The 18190-nt window shown below is 41.1% G+C and overlaps 1 protein-coding gene across 1 annotated transcript; it reads left to right on the forward strand.

The window, feature by feature from the left end:
• The first annotated feature begins 742 nt into the window (after nt 1-742).
• Nucleotides 743-18026, forward strand: LOC120017654 (bifunctional 3'-phosphoadenosine 5'-phosphosulfate synthase 2-like). The gene is made up of 12 exons (XM_038960565.1): nt 743-936; nt 10510-10624; nt 10771-11006; nt 11179-11317; nt 11727-11845; nt 12087-12200; nt 13257-13368; nt 13613-13818; nt 14028-14163; nt 16005-16273; nt 16503-16732; nt 16923-18026. The coding sequence occupies exons 1-12, from the start codon at nt 907-909 to the stop codon at nt 17062-17064; spliced, it is 1848 nt and encodes a 615-aa protein (XP_038816493.1). The 5' UTR covers nt 743-906; the 3' UTR covers nt 17065-18026.
• Nucleotides 18027-18190: the final 164 nt, after the last annotated feature.

Below are 18190 nucleotides of genomic sequence, written 5' to 3' on the forward strand. Positions count from 1 at the left end.
TTAAACATCTGCTATCTGAGCAGCTAACCGATCGCTGCAGCTGTACATAGTCCATCGGTATATAGCCCACCCAATTTACCTACCTCATCCCCATACTGTTTTTATTTATTTACTTTTCTGCTCTTTTGCACACCAGTATCTCTACTTGCACATGATCATCTGATGATTTATCACCCCAGTGTTAATCTGCTAAATTGTAATTATTCGCTCCTATGGCCTATTTATTGCCTACCTCCTCATGCCTTTTGCACACATTGTATATAGATTCTCTTTTTTTTCTTTTCCTACTATGTTATTGACTTGTTTACTCCATGTGTAACTCTGTGTTGTTGTCTGTTCACACTGCTATGCTTTATCTTGGCCAGGTCGCAGTTGCAAATGAGAACTTGTTCTCAACTAGCCTACCTGGTTAAATAAAGGTGAAATTTAAAAAATAAATAAAATAAAATGTAGCAAAATAAATGCCAAATTCTTTACATTTCAATTTATTAAAATGTATTTCATTTTCAGTCAGACATCAGGGCAAAGTTTTACTGTTGTGACATTGTTCTTTAGTTGGTTTGCCCTCAATCTTTATAAAAACACTACATAAAAATAGTCTGGTTGACTTCTACTTGCAATTTAACCCTATGTAAATTCACCAGTTCCGAAGCTCAACCCCGCACTGTCGTAATCTCGATACATTGGTTGGCATTCAGGAATATGCAGATTTCTGAACCCTGGAGGAGGATTGGAGGCTGGGCCAGTGGAATGCTACGTGTCTTGAGGTCTTTCAACAGCCCTTGTTCTTAGATGACTATCGTCAAAGTTGTCAAGTAACTCGAGCGAGGCGACACATTCCTACCGGTTATTGGAGCTTATACTCTCCGGGTCAACAGTCCATTGGGGTTAACCTTAGCCTAGTGCATGATGTTGGGTGTCAAAAAGCAGCAGACGGTAAGATATACATACACTTATTTGAAACATCATATTCAAATATAAAATAGATTTTGAAAGTTGTCTAATTGCATAAGCATGTATAGAAATGTTGTAGCCCACGCAGCCCAGAGTACTAGAGCTGCCTAGGCTAGAAATAGTGTAGCCTCAATGCATTTATAAAATAATTCCTGTATAGTGCGCTTTGGGTGACCTTTATACGTGTATTTCGTTAACTAACAAACGTTATAGCCTCATTCTAATTAAAACCTTTAACTGATAAGTTACATAATAGCAATTATGTGGATAAAGTGCTAGACATGTTTGTTTACCAACCTACTTCATCAAACAATGGTTAGAAGTCTGATACGATCAGCGCTGTCACTGTTGAAGGTGAAGTAGGCTACTTTCAAGTTTTCACACTGGTAGGAAATTGGACTGATTTGATTTGACATAAGCATTGGTGGAAAAAATGCCCAACTGTCATACTTGAGTAAAAGTAAAGATACCCTAATAGAAAATGACTCAAGTAAAAGAGAAAGTCACCCAGTAAAGTAGTACTTGAGTAAAAGTATTTGGTTTTAAATATACTTAAGTATCAAAAGTAAATGTAATTGCTAAAATGTATGTAAGTATCAAAAGTACATTCCTTATATTATTAAGCGAACCACACGGTACCATTAAACATTTTTTTTTTTTACGGATAACCAGGTGCACACTAACACTGACATAATTTAAAAACAAAGCGTTTGTGTTTAGTGAGTTACCAGATCAGAGGCAGTAGGGATGACCAGGGATGTTCTCTTGATAAGTGTGTGAATTGGACCATTTTCTGTCCTGCTAAGCATTCAATATGTAACGAGTACTTTTGGGTGTCAGGAAAAATGTATGGGTGTCAGTAAAAAGTACATATATTTTGGGGGGGAATGTAGTAAAGTAAAAGTTGTCAAAAATATAAATAGTAAAATAAAGATACCCAAGAAAACTACTTAAGTAGTACTTTAAAGTACATAAGTACTTTACACCACTGCATATAGGTTAAATGGTATATAATTTTTGTTGTTGTTGAGAAGTAGCCTAATGGTCATTAATGACTCGTCATTTAATTAATTGTATGTCCCACTTAGAATGAACCATAACTGAAGCCTTCATAAATCCTTTGTAATACCTAGTCTATTTAAGCAATAAGGCCTGTAATTAGAGCAGTAAAAATAAGTGTTTTGTCATACCCGTGATATACAGTCTGATATACCACGGCTATCAGCATTCAGAGCTCGAAAATGCTGATTGGCTGACAGCCGTGGTAAATCAGACTGTATACCACGGGTATGACAAAACGTTTATTTTTACTGCTCTAATTACATTGGTAACCACTTTATATTAGCAATAAGGCTCCCCAGGGGTTTGTGGTATTTGGCCAATATACCACAGCTAAGGGCTGTAACCAGGCACTCTGTGATGCATCATGCGTAAGAACAGCCCTTGGTCGTGGTATATTGGCCATATACCACACCCCTTTGTGCCTTATTGCTTAACAGGTGTGTCTTATCCTGAATGCTGATTGGTTAAAACCGCATTTCAGCCGGTGTCTATTCCACAAGTTACCATCGGCTAAATCTATGACGTTAAAATGCCTATTTACTCTCATCAACCCAGCCAGGCACTTTATAAACTTGCTCTCCACTATTAAAAGCAGCTAGACATTATTTCACATTTCTTTTAGACTAACATTTAGTTTTCAACAGCAGATATTTGTATAAACCTTGCTGTCTGTCTCTCCAACATTTGCAACATTGTTTCAATATTTAAATTAGATCTCCAGATGTCCCATAGTAATGAACATGTCGGTAGTTGGGATGAGACAGACAGGCAGGCAGCTTTTCTCAGCCAGTCGAAAATCATGAATCAGCATCATTTGTACGGATATATACAAAGTACTATCAATAGTTAACAGGTAAAACTAAACAAAGTACAGCTAGTTTGCTGTCTTTCTAACTTAGGTTTGAAGTGAATGTGTTAGCTGTGTTGTTGGCTAGGTCCTCTGAACAAGTGTCCTGACGAGAGAGCACATTTTCTACGCCAGTCGAAATCGCGCATCATTAGCTCGTTGTTATGGATGTATCCAAATTAATGTCTCTAGAAAACAAATTAAACAAACGCAAATGTAGCTACTTTGCTGTTATTCTGGCTGCACTGTTTGACTGTAAGTTAGCTGTAGTTGGCTAGCTAGCAAGCAAGGGATAAGAGCGTTGCCAGCCAGTATGGCAATGAAACATTTAGAACGAACGACTGTCCATAGATACAGAACAAAAAGACTAAACAACTGGGTTGCGTATCTCTGGCAACCGAACCAATAGAACGAATGACCAGCCGGCTTGGGTAGCAACCCTAGATTTGTGTCGGGACTATATCTTGTGGAAGGATGAAATAGTATGAATAAATTAATCAAAATAACGTTTTTAATCAAAATATGTAAATCATTATTTGAATATGTTGGTAACCTGTTGTATAAAAGTGATAATGCCCTAAACACCCGTGCCAATATATCCTCCAAACTTCTCTGGCACTATTACTTAAATATAACAACCTTAAACCAATACCTAGTGACCTCGATCATCAAGACTTTTGGACCTCTTGGCGTAACGTTTAAGGTGTTAGCTTGACTGTCACTTGACAAGGGTTTGAGTACCGGTTGGGGCTACCCCCCTGAATTCGCTACGTTGGTGTCAGAATTGGGATTGAGCCCATGAGGCCATGGGGGAGGCATGTACACGTGCGGGACTTGGTAAAGAAAAGCATGGGGACACACTCTCCCAAAGGAAGGGGGTAATGTAGTGACCTTAACCCAACACCTACAATAGCAACCTCATGAAGAGGTTCAGACCGTGGTTCGAGACCTTGTTGGGGCCCCTACCCCCCGAAATCGCTACAATATGCTTCAAATCAAAGTTTATTTGTCACGTGTGCCGAATACAACTGGTGTAGACCTTACAGTGAAATGCTTACTTACAGGCACTAACCAATAGTGCAAAAAACGAATCATTTACTAATCACTAATCATTTATAAGCAAATGTTACACCATAGCCTTATAAAGGGTGGCACAGGTTTATGCCACATTTGACAAAGCCACTGTTCATGTAATGGCTTTGATTAATTTGATTTGTGAAGTATCTAAGTGGTGCTATAAGCATTTATGAAGCCTTTATAAGTAGGAAGTTCATTTTTAATCTTGTGTAGCTGATACAGGCTACTTCTGTGCTGCTAAGGAACTGACAAGGTTTGTGTGGCAGAAAACAATCGGCGTAGACAGTAAACCAGCTAATGCCACAAATGCTTTGTTACAGTGAAATGTAGCTCACTTTAGTCTGCATAGTTTCTAAACAGGTTTACTTACAATGAGTTAGCCCAGTACTATACGTGGACAATATGTTAGCACAGTATAAGTTGGAAGAGTGTGGAAAGCAGCAAGTTGATAAGGTGCTGGTTCCAATACTTAGCATGTGGTTTTGCACAGGTATCTTATATTATCATGTACCGCTCACACAATTATCATGTACCGCTCACACACACTGTACCGCTCACACAGTCTTAACTTGACCTGTATGGGGAAACATTTGTACCAAACACATGTAAGGAACTGATGTTTATCAACAAATAGACCAATACCCTACATGTTTTTTCATAACCAACCTGTAGACAAAATATAAAGAATGTCACTCAAGTCATTGTTTTCTCAATATTTTGATACACCTAGTACTGTAGGCTTACTTTGTCAGATTTCCACTCCACTCTGTATGGAGACTGTATAACTATGCAGTTAGAGTGTGGGAATAGGAAATGTTTCCAAGAGTAAGCACAACTGTTTATTTTGTTCTACAGATTAAGTATGATGATAAAGGCAGTAGGGACCATTTTGTTTATCACCTCCTATAGGCTATTCCAACAGAACCTATGTCACATGTTTTACTGCACAGTATCGATATAGAAAATGGAATTTAAACTAGGATGTTTCTGGAGTTGGCCTTACAAGAACCACTCATCCATCGTATGCTGGAAGGGGCAATGGTAATACAGAGGCAATGAGAGAGGGAGAGTTAGAAACGCAGACGGAATAAGAGGGGAAGGAAATGAGAAGGAAGCAGAGTGAAAAAGATGAATGTATTATACTACGGAGAATGAAAGAGAGAGAGAAACAGACAGACAGATTGAGCTGAGTGTGTTTGTGATAGTGACAGAGAGAAACAGACAGACAGATTGAGCTGAGTGTGTGATAGTGACAGAGAGACACAGACAGACAGATTGAGCTGAGTGTGTGATAGTGATAGAGAGAAACAGACAGACAGATTGAGCTGAGTGTGTGATAGTGACAGGGAGAAACAGACAGACAGATTGAGCTGAGTGTGTGATAGTGACAGAGAGAAACAGACAGACAGATTGAGCTGAGTGTGTGATATTGACAGAGAGAAACAGACAGACAGATTGAGATGAGTGTGTGATAGTGATAGAGAGAAACAGACAGACAGATTGAGCTGAGTGTGTGATAGTGACAGAGAGAAACAGACAGACAGATTGAGCTGAGTGTGTGATAGTGACAGAGAGAAACAGACAGATATATTGAGCTGAGTGTGTGATAGTGACAGAGAGAAACAGACAGACAGATTGAGCTGAGTGTGTGATAGTGACAGAGAGAAACAGACAGACAGATTGAGCTGAGTGTGTGATAGTGACAGAGAGAAACAGACAGACAGATTGAGCTGAGTGTGTGATAGTGACAGAGAGAAGCAGACAGACAGATTGAGCTGAGTGTGTGATAGTGACAGAGAGAAACAGACAGACAGATTGAGCTGAGTGTGTGATAGTGACAGAGAGAAACAGACAGACAGATTGAGCTGAGTATGTGATAGTGACAGAGAGAAACAGACAGACAGATTGAGCTGAGTGTGTGATAGTGACAGAGAGAAACAGACAGACAGATTGAGCTGAGTGTGTGATAGTGACAGAGAGAAACAGACAGACAGATTGAGCTGTGTGTGATAGTGACAGAGAGAAACAGACAGACAGATTGAGCTGAGTGTGTGATAGTGACAGAGAGAAACAGACAGACAGATTGAGCTGAGTGTGTTTGTGATAGTGACAGAGAGGGAGGGAGGAAGAGGCAAATAGGCAAAGAAAGGTAGAAGAAGTAGTGAAAGTTGAGTAAGAATTACAGCAAAGGGACAGAAACAATGAATTATGGATAGATTGATGGAGAGAACAGTGATAGAAGTAGATTGAATTGCACAGCATGAGATGTGATTGGATCAGTGAGGTTGGGGCTGCTGAAGTGACAGAAGAAGAGGGTGGAGAGGCAGGGCTGAAAGTAAGGCTAAGTGGTCTTGGGTGTCTGCCGGGGTTTGATGAACGGTACTGTTTGTTTTTTCCACCCACTATATGTGTGTGTGTGCATGAGAGGGTGGATGATGATGGGGAAATGCATCTAATTAAGATGTATCACCTTTAAAAATGGCGCGTGTTTCACAAGTTGAATTTGCATAATGCAGTCAGTGATGTGTCACTATTGTAATAATTACACTGTAAGAAGTTTGTTTGCCATTGATAGGTTCGCCAAAATGACACGACAGAAGCATAAGCAGAAGGAATTTTGAAACATGGACAACTGTGTAGCATTTCTCTGCATGTAAATGAAAAATTGATTACAGTGCCTTCAGAAAGTTTTTACACCCTTTGACCTTTTCCACAATTTGTGTTATAGCCTGAATGTAAAATGTATTAAATTTATATTTTTGGTCACTTATCTACATATACAATACTCCATAATGTCAAAGTGGATTAATGTTTTTGAAATGTTTACAAATTAATAAAAAATGTGAAGCTGAAATGTCTAAATATTCAACCCCTTTGTTATGGCAAGCCTAAATAAATTCAGGAGTAAAAATGTTCTTAACAAGTCACATGATAAGTTACATGGACTCACTCGGTGTGCACTCGGTATAGTGTTGAGCATGATTTTTGAATGACTACCTCATCTCTGTACCCCACACATACAATTATCTGTAAGGTCCCTCAGTCAAGCAGTGAATTTGAAACACATATTCAACCACAAAGACCAAGGATGTTTTCCAGTGTCTCATGAAGAAGGGCACCTATTGGTAGATAGGTTAAAAAAACGCAGACATTGAATATCCCTTTGAGCATGGTGAAGTTATTAATTACACTTTGAATGGTGTATGAATACACCCAGTCACGTCAAAGATACAGACATCTTTCCTAACTCAATTGCCGGAGAGGAAGGAAACCGCTCAGGGATTTCACCATGAGGCCAATGGTGACTTTAAAACAGTTACAGAGTTTAATGGCTGTGATAGGAGAAAACTGGGGATGGATCTACAACATTGTAGTTACTCCACAATACTAAGATAGAGTGGGAAAAAAAGCCTGTACAGAATAAAAAATATTCCAAAACATACATCCTGTCTGCAACAAGGCACTAAAGTAATACTGCAAAAGATGTGCCAAAGCAATTCACTTTTTGTCTTGAATACAAAGTGTTATGTTGGTGTCAAATCCAATACAACACATTACTGAGTTCCAGTCTCCATATTTTCAAGCATAGTGGTGGCTACATCATGTTAGGGGTATACTTGTAATCGTTAAGGACTGGGGAGTTTTTCAGGATAAAAAATTAACACCAACACCATCATTAAGTTTCCGATGACACAACAGTGGTAGGCCTGATCACCGACAACGACGAGACAGCCTATAGGGAGGAGGTCAGAGAACTGGCCGTGTGGTGCCAGGACAACAACCTCTCCTTCAACGTGATCAAGACAAAGGAGATGATTGTGGACTACAGGAAGAAGAGGACCGAGCACGCCCCCATTCTCATCGACGGGGCTGCAGTGGAGCAGGTTGAGAGCTTCAAGTTCCTTGGTGTCCACATCACCAACAAACTAACATGGTCCAAGCACACCAAGACAGTCATGAAGAGGGCATGACAAAATCTATTCCCCCTCAGGAGACTGAAAAGATTTGGCATGGATCCTCAGATCCTCAAAAGGTTCTACAGCTCCACCATCGAGAGTATCCTGACTGGTTGCATCACTGCCTGGTATGGCAACTGCTCGGCCTCCGACCGCAAGGCACTACAGAGGGTAGTGCGAACGGCCCAGTACATCACCTTGCCCAAGCTTCCTGCCATCCAGGACCTCTATACCAGGCGGTGTTAGAGGAATGCCCTACAAATTGTCAAAGACTCCAGCCACCGTAGTCATAGACTGTTCTCTCTGCTACCGCACGGCAAGCGGTACCGGAGCACCAAGTCTAGGTCCAAGAGGCTTCTAAACAGCTTCTACCCCCAAGCCATAAGACTCCTGAACATATAATCAAATAGCTACCCAGACTATTTGCATTGCTCCCCCCCTCTTTTACACCACCGCTACTCTCTGTTGTTATCATCTATGCATAGTCACTTTAATAACTCTACCTACATGTACATATTACCTCAACTAACCGGTGCCCCCGCACATTGACTCTGTACCGGTACCCCCCTGTATATAGTCTCGCTATTGTTATTTTACTGCTGCTCTTTAATTACTTGTTACTTTTATTTCTTATTCTTATCCATATTTTTTTAACTGCATTGTTGGTTTGGGGCTCGTAAGTAAGCATTTCACTGTAAGGTCTACTACGCCTGTTGTATTCGGCGCATGTGACTAATAACATTTGAATTTATTTGAAATTCGATATTTCTGTATTTAATTTTCAATAAATTCGATAAAAACATTTGGTTCACTTTGTCATTATGGGGTATTGTGTGTAGATATTTAATATATTTATTCCATTTGGAATTCAGCCTGTAACAACAAAACTTTTAATAAGTCAAGGGGAATAAATCGTTTCTGAAGGCACGTATAGGTTACCAGTGATGTAGGTACTAGAGTCATGGAAAATCTGCAAAAATGTTGCCCTCGCTTCTATCCACCTGAAAGACTGTACTGTATGTACCTGGAGTTCTCTCCACAACCCTGACAGAAACATACCTCTGTGTGTGGAGGCTGTCGGCCGGCCGGTGTGGTGTGGTATTTGGTAGGAGATGGTGGGCGAGAGTGCAGAGAGAGTGCCCTCTGTTTATACAAGGCTCTCTGTCTGTGGTGTGTGTGTGGGGACTCTGCTACGGTTAATAACAGGAGGTTGTGTGCGTAACCTACACTGGGTGGGGTAGTGGAAGGGCTGGGAAAGTTTTATGGGGAGTAGGCATTGGTAGGAAAGGTGGTGGGGCACAAGAGGGGAGGGGGGCATAGAGGGAGAGTGAGAGGGAAGGATGCCACATCATCGCTGGGCTGCAGGCAGCACACTGGCCACATTGTCTGGTCCTGTTCCCTTCATTCCCTGGAGCCAGCCAGCATCCCGTCACCACTGCCGTGTCTACCCAGCCAGAGACTGTCTCAGTCGGACTCACTCTGAAGGGGCCTATTCACCAAGTCACATTTGCAACGGTTCACGTAGAAATGTGTTTTTTATAAACCAGACCTAACTTTCTATCAGGTTGAATGAAGAATCATGTCTTTTCTACAAAATATATCCCTCTCTGTAACACTCTGAATGATGTGAACATTTGAATAAGCCCCTGGCGTATTTAAACTCCCCCTAGAAATAATTTAGTAGAGTGTGATGGGTTGGTATAACCCACTTGAATGGCAAAGCTTTCTACATATCTGGTCTGTATATCCTGTTTATCTTCTGTCTGTATGTTCAGTTTATTGTGGCAGCACCATTTCACCAAGTAAAATTCCTGTCCATGCAAATTAATTTGGTGAGTAAAGGTAATTCTAATTCATTCAAGCAAAGACAGACTTACTAGGCCTTAAGCAAAATCATGTAATTTAGTGCAAGGCAACCATAACAAAAACGTTATAATTAATCTAGTCTGCCGTTGGAATGTCTAGTCCTGCAGAAAAAAATAGATGTAGTTCAGGAGGCATGGTCCGTATCAAACCTGAACTAAATTAAATGGATTATGGTATGTTTGGCATGAGATACCACATGTGGACCAATGGGAGAAAAGAAGTGAGATGCATATGGACAAGATAATATCACACAGGAACTGAGCAAAGCGAATGGCTAAACACAAGGACTCATTCCTTACTGTGTTACTGTATTTAATCTCCAACTGCCTCAGAGAATATTCCACATTCTTTCAGCATTTGTATGTAGCCTACTGTAGTTAGTCAAATGTAAATGAGAATGTTTGTGAAAGACGGGAGATACGGTAAAATTCTGCATCTTCTTACCCTGAAAAGTTGAAGTTTTACTAAATATGCTTTTGAGAGCAAAATGTGGGTGTGCATCATCTTTGAGCCAGAGACCACATTGATGTCATAACCTGTGGGACATGGGACTGGGGAGGTGTCCAAAGGGTGATGTCATTAAATATTTGTTTAAATCCTGAGAGCGACATCAGAAGCTGATGAGCTTTGCTCACATGGGTATTTTATAATTCAGTGCAAATTAAAGAGAAACAACTTAGACTAGATCATTACTCGTCAGCACAAGTCACTAATTTCCTATCATGTCTTCTTCTGCTTTAATTTCAGGATTTGAACAGATCCACCAATGTAGTGTTTCAGGCCCACCATGTGACCCGGAGCAAGAGAGGTCAGGTGGTGGGCACCAGAGGAGGCTTCAGGGGTTGCACCGTCTGGCTCACAGGTAAACCGCTCACCATAGCCAATACTCAATGGATTGTCACTATTACATGTTGCTATTACAGTAGTGCTTCTAGTGACTTTAGTGATAATGATACTGTTGAGCATTGGCTAATCTCACCTGTACATTCTCCATGTGTCCACCGCCAGGTTTGTCTGGTGCTGGGAAGACCACCATAGCCTTTGCCCTGGAGGAGTATCTGGTGTCCCACGGCATCCCCTGCTACTCACTGGATGGGGACAACATCCGCCATGGCCTCAACAAGAACCTGGGCTTCACAGCCACTGACCGTGAGGAGAACATCAGACGTATTGCTGAGGTGGCCAAGTTGTTCGCAGACGCTGGCCTCGTCTGCATCACCAGCTTCATCTCTCCTTACACCAAGGTCAGGGGTCATTCTTGGGAGTGTTTGTCTACCCAATTCTGTTGGTATTGGTGGTATTGACTTGTGTAGAGTGTTCTGGTGCAAATGGATGCCGTATATCAAGTATACTGTGTGTTACGATTGACAAGACAGCATTCTGACAATCCTGTTCCCTCTCCTCTTTTGTCTAAAGGACCGTGATGATGCGAGGAAGATCCTTGAGAGTGCTGGGTTACCCTTCTTTGAGGTGTTCATCAACGCTCCTCTAGAGGTGTGTGAGAGTCGCGATGTGAAGGGCCTCTACAAGAAAGCCCGTGCTGGAGAGATCAAAGGTACACACTTTTGGTCCTTTGTTTACATTTTGGTATCCATATATCGAAATGTAACTTCTTCATTATAAAGGAAAGAACATAACTATTCCCTCTATGTGCTCCATTTCTATCCGAAAGAGTCAATCAAACATCTTTTTTGAAAAGGAATTCTAATGGATTTTTTTACGTTTTAATTTAACCTTTATTTAACTAGGCAAGTCAGTTAAGAACAAATTCTTATTTACAATGACGGCCTACCGGGGTACAGTGGGTTAATAACTGCCTTGTTCAGGGGCAGAACGACAGATTTTTACCTTGTCAGCTCGGGAATTCGATCGAGCAACCTTTCGGTTACAGGCCCAACTCTCTAACCAGTAGGCTACCTGCTGCCCCAACGTTGTACTAATAACTGATCTACCTGTGTTCTCAGGCTTCACTGGGATCGATGCAGACTACGAGCAGCCCGAGGCTCCGGAGTTGGTGCTGAAAACAGGAGAGATCACCGTTAACGAGTGCATCCGGCAGGTTGTGGACCTGCTTAGAGAGCAGGTGAACATGACAGACAGCTCACCTTTTTTACCCGCTCATCTAGCGCTAAACTAGAAAATAAGTTAAGCGTATGTAATGGAAATGACACCAAACCTAGCTTATAACAAACATATAAAGACAAAACCAAAAAAACGCATCATAAGGGCTTGAAAAAAACAACTAAAGTGATAACTGCTTATGCATACAAAGCAGCTGTCATGGTATCTTTACATGACATTGTCCTCTTTCTGTAATTGTTCAGAGTATTGTTCCAAGTGGAATCACAGAGGAGGTGAATGAACTCTTTGTTCCGGAGAACAAGCTGAAGCTGGTTCAGGTCGATGCTATCACACTTCCCACAATCAGCATCACCAAGGTAACAACACACCTCTCCACTACTAATCCATATATTTTTTATGACGACCCAAATGACCATATGTAAATATTTGACTGGATGGCAGGCTGTGCTCACAATTGCCTCTAGATCTCTCTCTTTTGGATTGTACTATATGTTCTAATCGATTGTACTATATGTTCTAATCGATTGTACTATATGTTCTAATCGATTGGGCTGATTGCCAAGGTTTGAAAATCAATTCAAATCAAACATAGAAAATATGCAGCTACAGTATTTGCATTGTATGTGATATGACTTATGGTTGAATTACTGTGATAGGTAAACCCTAGTATCCTGATAAGTATCATAAAATACTTGGGTGTAGGGCTCTGATCAGGCCCTACACCCAAACAAGGGCACTGCGTCCATCCACCTCTGGCCTGCTCGCCTCCCTACCTCTGAGGAAGTACAGTTCCCGCTCAGCCCAGTCAAAACTGTTCGCTGCTCTGGCACCCCAATGGTGGAACAAACTCCCTCACGACGCCAGGTCAGCGGAGTCAATCACCACCTTCCGGAGACACCTGAAACCCCACCTCTTTAAGGAATACCTAGGATAGGATAAAGTAATCCTTCTAACCCCCCCCCCCTTAAAAGAGTTAGATGCACTATTGTAAAGTGGTTGTTCCACTGGATATCATAAGGTGAATGCACCAATTTGTAAGTCGCTCTGGATAAGAGCGTCTGCTAAATGACTTAAATGTAAATGTAATAAGTGGAGTTGTTAGTACAACGCTACTTACTGTATTGTAGTAAAACTGTAATAATATGTGCACTTGGAAACTAAAACTTTATGATACCACCATGAAGCATGGAGGTACAGTATATCACATGAAATTGGTTTGATGAAAAATCTTACTTTACTATCTCTGTTTCCTCATGAGCTGTTTTTCATTCAGCATGGTTTCGTGTGGACTCTGCCACCCCTGATAGCATCCAATATCTCTAAAATATCAGCTGTTAAGGGATATTGTTAACAGTCAGTAAGTTAAATCCCTACCAGTTTGATGTATATTACCCCCGGTCTGTCCTGTTTAGTTGGACCTCCAGTGGGTGCAGGTGCTGGCTGAAGGCTGGGCCACCCCACTGAAGGGCTTCATGAGGGAGAGGGAGTTCCTCCAAGTGCAGCATTTCGGCAACCTCCTCGACGGTAAGAACCACACACACACACCCTTATAATACATCGTAACATTACTCAGCTAATTCTTATTCTCCCCTCTTCATAATGGAGCGAGTGACAGTGGATGGATATTATATAAGGTTGTTTCTAATTGTTATCCTGACCATGTGACTATAGCGAATAACCAGGGCCCTAAGTTTCCCTTGGTAGGTTCACATGGTTAGCACAAACTCCAGGCCCTATCATCACACACATTTATCGTTCCCTGGTTCAGATGGAACCATCAACCAGTCTATTCCCATCGTCCTGCCTGTTACCACGGAAACCAAGCAGAGGCTGGACGGCTGTGCGGCGGTAGCTCTGGAGTTCCAGGGAACCCTCGTGGCCATTCTAAGACAACCAGAGTTCTACGAACACCGCAAAGAGGAGCGCTGTGCCCGTCAGTGGGGTACCACCTGCCCCCAGCACCCCTACATTAAGGTTATAACCAACCACACACGTTCATTCATAGTTGTTTAGCAAACATAGATGTCCTTTGTTGTGTTAAAGCAACACTCTGTGCACACTCTTGTGCATCCAATTCCAAGCTATAATGGAGTTGAATGAAGATGCACTTGAACATATCCATCACGTGTAATATCTTGATATTATGTCATTCATATCTCTACAACATCCACCACTTTTTACAGATGGTGATGGAGGGAGGTGATTGGCTGGTGGGTGGCGACCTGGAGGTGCTGGAGCGAATCAGATGGAACGATGGGCTGGACCAGTACCGCTTTACTCCACGGGAGCTCAAGCAGAAGTTTAAAGAAATGAAAGCAGGTTAAAAGAGTTTCTCTAAAGGCAGTACAACTATACAGTACATGGCATATTAAACAAAATATACATTTGAGTTGGCCTTCACACTCGTATCTGTATACAGGTTGAAAATGGCAGATTTGGCACTGATAAACGTCTAAATTGGAACCCAGTGGCTGTACAGTAACATGCTATACATGACGTCAGAGCTCAGGCTCTTCACCGCGCTGTATGGGCTTTGACTGACAGCTGTTCTGAACTTGAGCACTTCATGCAACAAGTAGTTGCCCCTATCCTTCCCGCTAATTGGGCAACTTTTGAACACTTTTCGAAAAAGCGGTAAATAAGAGGACTCTATGTATTTTCAAAGATGAGACGTTGAGGATTATAATAAATACCGCTTTGATGTCATACAAGCAAGCCAAACACCCATGCCCTTCAGATTTCCATATCATAAATCTCATGTCATATACAGTGTCAACGTTTATGATCACTGTGTTTGATGTACAGTTACAAGATGACATGGTGTCACACCCTAGGTTGTTGTTTATTGTGAAGAAAATTCCTCCTTTCTATGTGCACCAAAATGATGATCTGTTTCCCTGAATTGCATTGTGAAAGCCTAACACTGTAATATCGTATTTTGTAACTTAGCTAGTCATGCTGGCAATAGAACAGGCTTTCAAATGATGCCCACTTGTCCCAAATTGCAATTTCTAATGGACAGTTTTTCGATTGCTTAAACAACAAAAGAAAACAACTACAAGTGTGCTTGCTCTAGTCCCTCAATGGCAGAGCTAGGCGAGCTCAAAAAAAAACTTTATAGTTAAAGTCTGTTCTTTGAGTTATAAAAGTGCATTGGAATTAATTAGGAACTGTGCACACTTTGGAGAGGTGTATGGCCACTTGAAGACACTAGTTAGTTCTCTCACTCAAACCCTTTTAATTGTTTTGTCTTATGTTGCACCTACCCCATATTTTCCAGGAATATTTTTATCATGTTCATGAATATATCCAGAGTATTTTTAGTTTTCATTATCAACAAATGCCACGAAACGTACAGTAAATGTAAAATGCACATACAATGAACAGTGTAATGTTTGGATTCAGTCATGTGTCAGGTGAACAGTTGTGTCCTCACCTTTGGTCTAATAATGTCCCATAATCTCCAAACTGTTATTTTTCAATTGCTACAGTGGTTATGCATATGCTTTTCATATTTCTTCTGTAAAAAAACATTGAATTTAGCCATATCCATATAGGCCAATTCCCACGATTGTAAAGGGTTAAATATTAAGTCTAAATAAATTTAAGGTTTATGTCTAGCTACAGAAACATATTCTTTTCAGAAACATTTGACAAAGGACCAGGTGCAAAAAGTAGCATGGTAAAATTGACCATGCGCATCTGGTCCTTTGTCAAGTGCTTCTGAAGAAAAAACAATATGTTTATATGTGCATGGTAGAATTTCTTGTTTGCACTAGATGGAGACATATTCCTCTGTGTGAGACATTGAGGACTGTTTTGTCATGAGTCAACTGTTGTGTGTACATTTTCACCCCCTATGATATCTGCACTGACAATGGTGTTGACTGTTTTTGACCAGTGATCATTAATTTATCCACAAGTTATGTGGATACCAAAAGGCATGCAAAGTACATACAAAAAAAAAAAATTTATGGGCTCCAACATGACGTTATGTTCACTTATACAGTTACACAATGAGACCACAGGATGCAAATGATGAACTGAATGCAAATTATGTTTGATTTGTCCTCTTGTTACCAACCCCCTACCAACCACTTGTAAGAAAGTCCTCACTGAAGTTAATTCCTTATCTCTCTCCTATTCTCTATGACCACCAGATGCCATCTTCGCCTTCCAACTGCGGAATCCGGTCCACAATGGCCACGCCCTGTTGATGCAGGACACCAAGCGCCGTCTCCTGGAGCGGGGCTACAAGCGACCCGTCCTCTTGCTGCACCCGCTGGGGGGCTGGACCAAAGACGACGACGTGCCCCTGGACTGGCGCATGAAACAGCACGCTGCAGTACTGGAGGAGGGGGTACTGGACCCCACCAGCACCATAGTGGCTATTTTCCCATCCCCCATGATGTACGCTGGACCCACTGAGGTATGGGTCAACAACACAGCCATCAACACATTCATAGTTTTTGTGTGTTTAGCAGGGGATATGATGCAGTATTTAGTCAGTTACAGTAAGTAAACCCCCATTGGGCTAGGCAGATGATGTCACTGTAGGGCTGTGAATACCCTATTGTGTTAGTCCAGCACTAAGGTTAACATATTTAAGACCATAATGTGTGTGCTTATGTGTGAGCATACATTTGTTTTTCCCTCAGGTCCAGTGGCACTGCAGGGCGCGGATGATCGCCGGAGCTAACTTCTACATTGTGGGTCGTGACCCTGCGGGCATGCCCCATCCCGAGACCAAGCAGGACATTTATGAGCCCACCCATGGGGGTAAGGTCCTCACCATGGCCCCCGGCCTCACCTCTGTAGAGATCATCCCCTTCAGAGTGGCCGCCTACAACAAGACCAAGAGTGCCATGGATTTCTACGACAAGGACCGGTGAGCTGAATGTTAAAGATTGATTATGGCTTTTGTAATGCATATTTACAGATGATTTTATACAGGGCCTGTGGTGGGAAATGTTTGTCAAAGAATCTTCAAAAGCGGACACTGCTGATCATTTTCCTTCTGTCTCTCTCTTTATCTCTCATCTCCATCTATCTCGCTTCCCCTCCTCTGCCTTTCCCAGACACGCTGAGTTTGAGTTCATCTCTGGCACCAGGATGAGAAAGCTGGCGCGGTGCGGGGATAACCCCCCAGACGGCTTCATGGCCCCTAAGGCCTGGAAGGTCCTGACTGAGTACTACAGCTCCATACAGAAGGACCAGTAACCCAAAGACCAGAGCTCTTAGAAGGGCAACAGCTCTAGTCCTCAAGGAATGTTCTAGTTTGATGTTGTTATGTGTAAGTTATACGTTTCATTTCATTATCCCAGTAGATGATTCAGTGAGTAAGGAATCCATTAATGACTGAAATCAAGTGAGACCAAAGCAGTCCTGGAGGATTGGAGTTGTGTGCCTATCTTCATTGAAGGAAAACCTATGTGATGTCAGAGGAGCTAGTGGTTGGGTTTAAGCAGTGAAAACATTCCTATTTTTGTCTATGTATCTGTAAATCATTATATTTAAAGAAAATGTATACATATATGAAATATATTTAATCTTTAGAGACTAACATGTATTCCATGATTTTAAAATGTCCCCCACTCTTCTTATTTTGTGAGATCATTATACAGGAAGTTATTGATAGCTTTACCTCCCAAAAGCATTTTTGGATATTTAAAGACGTGCCATTTATGATGATGCAGTAAATAAGTTGCAGGTGATATTTAATTAAATTTTAACATTTTACTACCTACCTATTTCTATTCCAGATGATTGATTTATCATTGTTATCAGATTTATTTTTCTTGTATTTTCAAACAAAGCTTTTCATCTTCCAAACATAAGTGCCTTTTCTTCAGAATGTAAACACTGTTTAACTACTGTACTGTATAAAATGTCCCTTCATGTTTCTAAGAAGTTTGATATGAAGAACCATAAATAGCGTTATGATCATCAATAACTCTTGTATGAAAGATGTAAGCCAACTGTAAAGTATATGTGAAGATTCAAAATGTCAGTGGAGAAATTGTGTGAAGAATGACATTTTATAGAAAAAATCATTAAAACTGTATTTATTGCATCAAACCAGAAAACTGTCTCAAATGGAATAGTGTATAAACAATGTATATGTCCATACATGAATGTATCAGACAAGATTTTAAATAAATATTTTCTTCTCATCAAAATCACTTAATTTGTATTTCCTAATTTCAGATACAATTTGATTTTATTTACAAGGTGTTAGTCAATCAGATAAAGATGAAAGGTTGGTACTGACGTTTGGATTATTAGAGCCTGCATCTCTGCTGAGTACAAGACTGAAACTGCAACACTGCTCTCTGCTGGCAGGAGA

This window comes from Salvelinus namaycush, chromosome 22 (assembly GCF_016432855.1).
Source record: "Salvelinus namaycush isolate Seneca chromosome 22, SaNama_1.0, whole genome shotgun sequence".
Classification (NCBI taxonomy): Eukaryota; Metazoa; Chordata; class Actinopteri; order Salmoniformes; family Salmonidae; genus Salvelinus; species Salvelinus namaycush.